The sequence below is a fragment of the Podarcis bocagei genome, assembly GCF_964188305.1.
Source record: "Podarcis bocagei genome assembly, chromosome: 10".
Classification (NCBI taxonomy): Eukaryota; Metazoa; Chordata; class Lepidosauria; order Squamata; family Lacertidae; genus Podarcis; species Podarcis bocagei.
This window is the reverse complement of record NC_138135.1, coordinates 1,029,473-1,039,928: the sequence shown is the minus strand read 5'-3', so window position 1 is coordinate 1,039,928 and position 10,456 is coordinate 1,029,473. Positions and strand designations below refer to the sequence as shown.

At 49.5% G+C, this 10,456-nt stretch overlaps 1 protein-coding gene across 5 annotated transcripts; it reads left to right on the top strand.

The window, feature by feature from the left end:
- Positions 1–469: 469 nt before the first annotated feature.
- Positions 470–8,469, top strand: LOC308595565 (uncharacterized protein). Of its 5 annotated transcripts, none has more exons than XM_081209926.1 (4): positions 474–706; positions 1,920–2,097; positions 4,037–4,179; positions 5,293–8,469. In XM_081209926.1, the coding sequence occupies exon 4, from the start codon at positions 5,641–5,643 to the stop codon at positions 8,257–8,259; it is 2,619 nt and encodes an 872-aa protein (XP_081066052.1). In that variant the 5' UTR covers positions 474–706; positions 1,920–2,097; positions 4,037–4,179; positions 5,293–5,640; the 3' UTR covers positions 8,260–8,469. The 5 variants fall into 5 exon arrangements, with proteins under 5 accessions (XP_081066055.1, XP_081066052.1, XP_081066054.1 ...); XM_081209925.1 differs by having other exon boundaries at positions 475–706; positions 1,920–2,092; XM_081209928.1 differs by lacking the exon at positions 4,037–4,179.
- The last annotated feature ends 1,987 nt before the right edge of the window (positions 8,470–10,456 follow it).

Genomic DNA, 10,456 nt, shown 5'->3' with positions numbered 1-10,456 from the left:
CATCCTGAGCCCCCCCCCTCCGTGAGATGGGTATGACATCATGGATGATCCATATGATCCATTGATGATCCACATGATCCAAGCAGACTGGGCGAAAGAGCAGATCTCTAGGCCTGAATGAAAAGGGTCTGCCAAGATGGATTCTGGAGTCAAGAAATCCTCCCTTTCCAGTGATCTCTCAGGCTGGCCAGGAAAAGGCAGCGAGCAGGAATCCTCAGGCATCCCGATGGACAGACAGACCTGTCATGTTGCCAAAACACGAACTCGGAGTCTGATCTGATTTAAATGCAGAACTCATTTTGTGACTTCGCTGTTGGATTGTCGGGATCAGCCCCTCCCCCTCTCCTGATCCCAGAAGGAAGACCGGGGGGGGGGGTTTCTACTCCTCCTTCTCCCCCCCACCCGCTCAATTCTTTCCCTCCCCTCCCGGCACATCCTCCTCTCACCCCGCCCCCACAACCCCAGATCCCGCCCCCAATACATTGCTCCTCCTCCTCCTCCTCCTCCTCCAATCCTGCTTCGCTCCGGAAATGAGGGGGGAGCCCCCCTCCCAACCTGCCTGCTTCTCCCGCAAGTAGAGCTTCCACTCCGGATTGCTGCTCTGCGGCGTATCTGGGGGGGGGGGGGAGGAGGACGGGAAGAGGAGGATCCCCGCCCAACGTGGATGTTGCAGGAAAGAAATGAGAATCGGAGCGAGGACAAAGAGGTAAAGGGGTCGCGGGGGTAGGAGGGGGAGAATAGGACCCAGAGACCCCTCCAGCTCCCCCAAGCGCCTTCCGTGGGGCCTGGATCCCGGCACGCGTGCTGCGAAGGGGCGGAGATGGGGCGCCCACCCACGAGGACTCCCTGGGGCGCGGAGAAGCGGGTCAGGAAAGGGTTAAGGTGTGAGGGAGGCGCCTGGATAGAGACCCCCCTGTCCCTCCCTTGCTCCTGTCGGGGGGGGGCGGGAATGGAGATGTGTGGCGCGGAGGGCGAGGGGTGACCCGAGCCAAGGGGGCCTTTGGGTGCAGGGGAGACTCCGAGAGAGAGGGAGGGGGTCGAGGAATGGGGGGAGGGAGGGGAGCATCCCTGAGTCAGAGAAGGGCAGCGGGGGGGGGGAGATAGGAAGACCAGTCTTGGGGGAGAAGTCTCCATCGTGGCGCCCGCTGGGAATAACCGGAGCGCTAGGGGCTCCGCGCAGAGAGAGGTGGGCCACGAAAGGGTTAACGGGCACGAGGGATAGAGACCCTCCTGTCCCTCCCCGGCTCGTCTTGGGGGGCCCCTCCAGCTGGAGAGATGGGGGCACAGGACGTGGGGGGAGTGGTGCCAAGGAAGCCTCCGGATGCAGGGGAGACTCCGGGAGAGAAGGAGGGGGTCGAGGAAGTGGGGGGAGGAGGGAAGGCAGCATTGGCGGGGGGGGGAGAGATAGGAAGACCACTCTTGGGGGGTCTCCATCGTGCCTTCCTTGGGGAATCTCCGGAGGGGCCGCCTTGGCTTCTCCCTCCCGCCCACGAATGCCCCCCCTTCAAGGCGACCAGAGAGGGTTCCCTGGAAAGTGGGGGTCCTGTCCCCCCACCCCTATTTTCCCGCAATCTCCATCCTCTTCCCACCCCATAAGTCCCTGCCCTGTCCAGACGCAGCGATTCTGCCCAGTCCAACCATTAGTCCCCTGGAGAGGAGAGGAAATCCGGAGAGGAAGAGGGGAGGGGAGAGGAGGGGCCTTCTCAGAAGCGGCTCTTTGTTTCCGCAATCCAACCCAGGAAGCAGCCAGAAACCTTTTCCTCTCTCTCAGGCTTCTATCATTATTGTCTTTTCCACTGAGGATGAGGATAATGTACACCTGTCATCAGAAACAGGGGTGCAGAGTCCATGGAATGGCGCTCAGGATTGATACAGAAGTTGCACCTCAAAAGCATTTCTGTTCCTCTTATTCTTCGTAGCCAATGTCAGAGTGACTGACAAGTTGAGATACAACCCATCATCATCCGATGACAGCGACTGCATGAATCTTCCCAGTCAAAGGACCCATTTTCATGATAGACAGTGCCTGTGGCTGGAGGCTCTACACACCGGGTGTGCCTGTGCAGGCCAAAGACTGCCAGTATTAGTACAGGTGAGGTGTGTGACCTCCCCAAATTTACAGACTGTGTGTGAATGAGAGTTTGTGGGTGGGGTTATAGTTTATGGCAACCCTGTGATTTTCTCCACCCATAACATTTCGTAAGCTAATATTGCAGTACGAATTCCAAAATAACTACAAAAAATCACAAGATGATAATAATAGTACACTGGTACCTCGCGTTAACAACTGAATTCGTTCTGCAGCTCTGTTCTTAATCTGAAACTGTTCTTAACCTGAAGCACCACTTTAGCTAATGGGGCCTCCTGCTGCCCAAGACAGGTGTTGATCATCATGTGAGCTGGGCACAGGTGGGCTGAAGCGAGCTACTGCCATTCCTGTGGAGCCTCCTTTTATTGACACAAGTATGCAAGCCAGGCAAATACATTTTTGGGCTGTGACCTTTACATCTTCCGTCCCAAAATTGTGGGGTGGTACAAAGCTATTTTGGCACCTGTTCCACAGCGTCATTTTCCCCTTGCTCAATGTATGATGAATGGAGACAAACGTCTCATGGAAAAGGGTTACAGACAGGACACCGCAAACTGCTGAGATCGCAAAAGGTCAGGCAGAGGTGGAACGATGTACAGACAGCTGTGGCTTGTCGGGGGGGGGGTTGCCCTGCACCCCAAGGTCACGCGTGCAGGCAGATTGTGGCTGCCTGCTGGTGGAAAGTGTCTCCCTCCGGACCCCACTGTCCACTCTGCAATATCCCTACACACCAGAGCAGGATTTCTGTTCTCATCCTGAAGCAAAGTTCTTAACCCAAGGTACTATTTCTGGGTTAGCAGAGTCTGTAACCTGAAGCGCCTGTAACCCGAGGTACCACTCTAGATGTTATACTATTAGTATCTTCCCCAAGCCACTCTGGGCAGCTTACAGTACATATAGGTAAAGGTAAAGGGACCCCTGACCGGAAGGTCCAGTTGCGGGAAACTCTGGGGTTGCGGCACTCATCTTGCTTTATTGGCCGAGGGAGCTGGCGTACAGCTTCCGGGTCGTGTGGCCAGCGTGACTAAGCGCTTCTGGCGAATCAGAGCAGAGCACGGAAACGCCGTTTACCTTCCCGCCAGAGCGGTACCTATTTATCTACTTGCTCTTTGATGTGCTTTCGAACTGCTAGGTTGGCAGGAGCAGGGACCAAGCAACAGGAGCTCACCCCGTCGCGGGAATATGAACCGCCAACCTTCTGATCGGCAAGTCCTAAGCTCTGGGGTTTAACCCACAACGCCACCCGCGTCCCTACAGAACATATACAAGACAGTAAAACATCCAAAAATTAAAAACCTCCTGATACAGCTGTCTTCTAAATGTCAGATAGTTGCCTGTTTCCTTGCCCTCTGAAGGGAGGGCATTCCATGGGGCAGGAAGCCCTCTGCCTGGTTCCCTGGAACTTCACTTCTAACTGCAAGGGAACCAGCAGAAGAACCTCGGAGGCGGACCTCCCTGTCCGGACTGAACGACTGGGGTAAAGATGCTCCATCAGGTCCACAGGGCCGAGGCTGATGAGGGCTTGAGGTTGCAGATCTTGCTCCTCCATAATGATTGATGTATAGATAGCAGAGTAGGAGAAAACACTCAGAGGCAGAAAAAAAAAATCAGCTGAGAAATTTATTACTGAAGACAGATAAGCATGACAGGATCCAAAAAGATAGCAAAAATGTAACTCACAGTAAAACCCTGACTTAGCAAACCAAAACAGCACTCAAGTAAGAAACAGACAAGCAGAGTAGAGTAATATCAGAATATGAAGTGGGAGCAGACACATTTCAATACTGCAATTCATATATAATTCAATGTCAGGGTAACCCTGGGACTAGATAACAAGCCTCCAGGTCGACGTGCCCCATCTGCCCTTCTCTTTCCTCTTCCGCACGGGCAGAATCTGCCTTCTGGACTGTGGGATTCACGGTTGTTCTCCTCCACTCCATCCACCAGGGCTTGACTTCAGGTGCAGCAGAATTCCCCACCCAGCCCATCAATGATTTGAGACCCATCAGCTTTCCTCACCTGGTTTAGCCAGCTGGTAGAAGCCGTTGCTTGAACCCCTGTTGCATGCTGACAGCTTCTGGAAGCCACAGGTGAGAGCTGAGTGCAGGGTGGGCACCAAGGGTAGAAAAATGACCCCAGGAGGTGCAGGACATGTTCCCCACCAAAGGAACTACTTATCCCCAACACCCCATGAGATCTAGATTCAGGTAGGTAGCCGTGTTGGTCTGACACAGTTGAAATAAAACATTTAAAAATAGTCCAGTAGCACCTTAGAGACCAACTAAGATTGTTCTAGGTATAAGCTTTGGTGTGCATGCACAATTCTTCAGATACACTGACACAGATGTCACCAGACCCTTGTATATCGTGGGAGGGTGGGGTGGGGTTTTTCTCAGAAGGGTACTCCTACTACCATCTCCCACTTTATGAAGAACTGTGAATGCACACAAAAGCTTATATCTAGAACCTAAGGTGCAACTGGACTATTTTTTTACTCTTTTACTTCAACTGTGTCAGACCAATATGTCTACCTACCATGAAGAACAGTTATCTCCTTGCCTTGAATATCCTGCCTTTCAGATTAGGATAGTCCTCTGTCAGAAGACAAGCACAGGATCAGGCAGCACATCATCATTATAAAGAACCTTTGGGGTGGGTGTTTCCGTCTGGGATTCCCATGTGCCATCTGCTTTCCTTCTGCTTCTTCTGCTCTCTCCATGCAATGTGAGGCATTTCGACGGAGGTCCATCTCCAAGAACAGGAGCTTCCCTGAGCACCCATTCAGCTGACCCCAAGCACCAAGCCTTGTCACTAGTTCTCTGACTGACCCAGACCACAGTCCCTGGAAGAAATGAAGGCCTGGGTCTCCCAAAATAATCCATATGGACCTCCTGAGGTCAGCGGGACTGTGCAGGTGATTCATGAAGATCTAGAGGTGTAAACGGGGGCAACCACTTGATTTGAAAGGCAGTCCCACAGGACAACAGTATTCCAAGATCATGCTGTGTTATTAAAGATGATTGAGGATCTTGAAAGGTTCCTGATGCATTACTACCATTTGACATCATACCATTTTCATTTCCTAAAAATTGGGAACATAGGTAGGACATGGGAGAATGTAAGAGATGTTGAAATAAGAGAAGGTGCTAATGGCGGTTGATGTGTTCTCTTTCCCTTTGTTCTCTTCCTTGAAACCCAAACAGGATTTGCTTTCTGCCCACTCTGAAAAAGGTGATGGAGAAGACAGAATTGCGGGGGACAGGGCACCTCTCGTTTCATTAGGAATAGCCATTAAAATGTGTGAAATGTGGAATATGCATCACTGAATGAGCACACATAGTTCACATCAACGAACACAAAAAGGAAAGAAGCCATTCAAAGGTATGTAGTGCGGAAAGAGCTTCTCTTTCAACTGAAAACTTAGAACACACCAGCGGACTCACACAGAGACAAAACGTTTTAAGTGCAGGGAGTGTGGGAAGAATTTCAGTCAGAGTGGAAACCTTAAATTGCACAAAGGGACTCACACAGGGGGAAAACCATATGAATTTATGGTGTGTGGAAAGAACATTAATAATAGTGGAAGCCTTAGAAGATATCAACGGACCCACACAGGGGAGAAACCGTTTAAATGCATGGAGTGTGGAAAGAGCTTCAGTCAGAGTGCACAACTTAGATCACATCAATGGACTCACACAGGGGAGAAACCATTTAAATGTATCGAGTGTGGAAGGAGCTTCAGTCGGAGTGGAAACCTTAGAAATCATCAACAGACTCACACAGGGGAGAAACCATTTGAATGCATGGAGTGTGGAAAGAGCTTTAGTGAAAATGGAAGCCTTAGGAACCATCAACGGACTCACACAGGGGAGAAACCATATAAATGTCTGGAGTGTGGAAAGAGTTTTAGTGATCGTGGAAGCCTTAGATCACATCAATGGACTCACACAGGCGAGAAACCATTTAAATGCATGGAGTGTGGAAAGGAATTCAGTCAGAGTGGAAGCCTTAGAACACATCAACAGACTCACACAGGGGAGAAACCATTTAAATGTATCGCGTGTGGAAAGAGCTTCAGTCGGAGTGGAGATCTTAGAAGACATCAACGGACTCACACAGGGGAGAAACCATTTAAATGTATCAAGTGTGGAAAGAGCTTTAGTAAAAGTGGAAGCCTTAGAACACATCAACGGACTCACACAGGGGAGAAACCATTTGAATGCATGGAGTGTGGAAAGAGCTTCAGTCAGAGTGCACACCTTAGAACACATCAACGGACTCACACAGGCGAGAAACCATATAAATGTATGAAGTGTGGAAAGAGCTTTAGTTATATTGGAAGCCTTAGAACACATCAACGGAGTCACACAGGGGAGAAACCATTTAAATGCATGGAGTGTGGAAAGGAATTCAGTCAGAGTGGAGATCTTAGAAGACATCAACGGACTCACACAGGGGAGAAACCATATGAATGTGTGCAGTGTGGAAAGAGCTTCAGTCTGAGTGGAAACCTTAGAACACATCAACAGACTCACATAGGGGAGAAACCATTTAAATGTATCGAGTGTGGAAAGAGTTTTAGTGATCGTGGAAGCCTTAGATCACATCAACGGACTCAAACAGGGGAGAAACCATTTAAATGTATCGAGTGTGGAAAGAGCTTTAGTCATAGTGGAAGCCTTAGACTACATCAACGGACTCACACAGGGGAGAAACCATTTAAATGTATCGAGTGTGGAAAGAGCTTTAGTGAAAATAGAAAGCTTAGGAACCATCAATGGACTCACACAGGGGAGAAACCATATAAATGTATAGAGTGCGGAAAGAGCTTCAGTGATAGTGGATGTCTTAGAAGACATCAACGGACTCACACAGGGGAGAAACCATTTAAATGCATGGAGTGTGGAAAGAGCTTCAGTCAGAGTGGAGACCTTAGAAATCATCAATGGACTCACACAGGGGAGAAACCATTTAAATGCATGGAGTGTGGAAAGGAATTCAGTCAGAGTGGAGATCTTAGAAGACATCAACGGACTCACACAGGGGAGAAACCATATGAATGCATGGAGTGTGGAAAGAGCTTCAGTCTGAGTGGAAACCTTAGAACACATCAACAGACTCACACAGGGGAGAAACCATTTAAATGTATCGAGTGTGGAAAGAGTTTTAGTGATCGTGGAAGCCTTAGATCACATCAACGGACTCACACAGGGGAGAAACCATTTCAATGTATAGAGTGCGGAAAGAGCTTCAGTGATAGTGGATGTCTTAGAAGACATCAACGGACTCACACAGGGGAGAAACCATTTAAATGTATCGAGTGTGGAAAGAGCTTCAGTCAGAGTGGAAACCTTAGAAATCATCAACAGACTCACACAGGGGAGAAACCATTTGAATGCATGGAGTGTGGAAAGAGCTTTAGTAAAAGTGGAAGCCTTAGAACACATCAACGGACTCACACAGGGGAGAAACCATTTGAATGCATGGAGTGTGGAAAGAGCTTCAGTCAGAGTGCACAACTTAGATCACATCAATGGACTCACACAGGCGAGAAACCATATAAATGTATGGAGTGTGGAAAGAGCTTTAGTGATATTGGAAGCCTTAGACCACATCAACGGACTCACACAGGGGAGAAACCATTTAAATGCATGGAGTGTGGAAAGGAATTCAGTCAGAGTGGAGATCTTAGAAGACATCAACGGACTCACACAGGGGAGAAACCATATGAATGCATGGAGTGTGGAAAGAGCTTCAGTCTGAGTGGAAACCTTAGAACACATCAACAGACTCACACAGGGGAGAAACCATATGAATGCATGGAGTGTGGAAAGAGCTTCAGTCAGAGTGGAAACCTTAGAACACATCAACAGACTCACACAGGGGAGAAACCATTTAAATGTATCGAGTGTGGAAAGAGTTTTAGTGATCGTGGAAGCCTTAGATCACATCAACGGACTCACACAGGGGAGAAACCATTTAAATGTATCGAGTGTGGAAAGAGCTTTAGTGAAAATGGAACGCTTAGGAACCATCAATGGACTCACACAGGGGAGAAACCATTTCAATGTATAGAGTGCGGAAAGAGCTTCAGTGATAGTGGATGTCTTAGAAGACATCAACGGACTCACACAGGGGAGAAACCAGATACCGTATTTTTCGCCCCATAGGACGCACCTAGTTTTTTTTTGGGGGGGGAATAAAGAAAAAATATTTTTTTCCTGGCTGGCTTCCCTCGACCCCAGCCCCCAGAACAGGCTGCTGCCTGCAAGCCTTGCGAACCTGGTGCGCAAGGCTTGTGGACATCTGCCCGAAACACGGGGTGGGCTCTGCAGCGTGCCCCATGATTCGGGCTGCAGGCTGCCGCCTGCAAGCCTTGCGAACCCGGTGGGAGCTGCTGCTGGCCCCGCGAGGCTTGCCGATAGCTTCCTGAAGCCTGGAGAGCGAGAGGGGTTGGTGCACACAGATGCCTCTCGCTCTCCAGGCTTCAGCGAAAGCCTGCATTCGCCCCATAGGACGCACGCACATTTCCCCTTCATTTTTGGAGGGGAAAAATGTGTCCTATAGGGCGAAAAATACGGTAAATGTATTGAGTGTGGAAAGAGCTTTAGTAATAGTGGAAGCCTTAGAAATCATCAACGACTCACACAGGGGAGAAACCATTTAAATGTATCGAGTGTGGAAAGAGCTTTAGTAACAGAGGATGCCTTAGAACACATCAACGGACTCACACAGGGGAGAAACCAGATACCGTATTTTTCACCCCATAGGACGCACCTAGTTTTTTTTTGGGGGGGGGGAAATAAAGAAAAAAAAATTTTTCCTGGCTGGCTTCCCCCGACCCCAGCCCCCAGAACAGGCTGCTGCCTGCAAGCCTTGCGAACATGGTACGCAAGGCTTGTGGACATCTGCCCGAAGCACGGGGCGGGCTCTGCAGCGTGCCCCATGATTCGGGCTGCAGGCTGCCGCTCGCAAGCCTTGCGAACCCGGTGGGAGCTGCCGCTGGGCGCGCGAGGCTTGCGGATAGCTTCCTGAAGCCTGGAGAGCGAGAGGGGTCGGTGCACACAGATGCCTCTCGCTCTCCAGGCTTCAGCGAAAGCCTGCATTTGCCCCATAGGACGCACGCACATTTCCCCTTCATTTTTGGAGGGGAAAAATGTGTCCTATAGGCCGACAAACGTGGTAAGCTCCCGTTGCTTGGTCACTGTTCCTGCCGACCTAGCAGTTTGAAATCATGTCAAATTGCAAGTAGATAAATAGGTACCGCTCTGATGGGAAGGTAAACGACGCTTCTATGCGCTCCTCTGGTTCACCAGAAGCGGCTTAGTCCTGCTGGCCACATGACCCAGAAGCTGTAGCCCGGCTCCCTCGGCCAATAAAGTGAGATGAGCACCGCAACCCCAGAGTCGTCTTTGACTGGACCTAATGGTCAGGGGTCCCTTTACCTTTACTTTTATTTAAGGAACATCTAGGGACTTCACATGGGAGAACCCATTTAGATGTATGGAGTGTGGGACGTCTTCCTCTCAGAGTCCACTCTGAGCAATGAACTCAGCAGGAAATCATTCCTACAAGCATGAGGTATATGTGAAGTTCTGGTGTTTATATATAAAAAATTCCTTCCAGTAGCACCTTAAAGACCAACTAGGTTAGTTCTTGGTATGAGCTTTCGTGTGCATGTGTATCTGAAGAAGTGTGCATGCACACGAAAGCTCATACCAAGAACTAACCTAGTTGGTCTTTAAGGTGCTACTGGAAGGATTTTTTTTTTTGTTTTGACTATGGCAGACCAACACGGCTACCTATCTGTAACTGGTGTTTATATGTAAAACTATAATAATGAAATCAGGCAACATCTCACAATGGTGAGTATAATTTTAGATGAAAGTACCTTTGGTTTTTGCACCATACTCTGTCATTCTGCCACCGCATGATCTCCCAGCACTGCTTCTTCACCAGAACTTTTTCGCTGCCTCCTGCCCTGCGCGTTCTGAAGACAACTTGAAATACTGAAATTGAATGGGGGATTTCCCCCCCAGCCTAATTTCAAGAGGGGGAAGGAGGGGCTGCAGGTATCAGAGAAGTCTCCTGGGGGCCCCATCTTCGCTCATGAAACCCATGGGGCAACCCCAGAGCTCCTGCTCATTTTGGGGTTTGAGGAAGATAGTATTTTTCCATAGTCCCAGAATTTTTGATTCAATCATGCTTCTCAGGAGTTTTCCCACCAGAGGACCATAGTGCTGTAGTGTGTTCCCACCATTTCAGAACACCATTTCAGATAAAACCACAGCGGACTTTGCCACCAAACTCTGCCAATTTGTCCTTACCCACAACAACTTCAAATTCGGTGATGACCTGTTCCTTCAG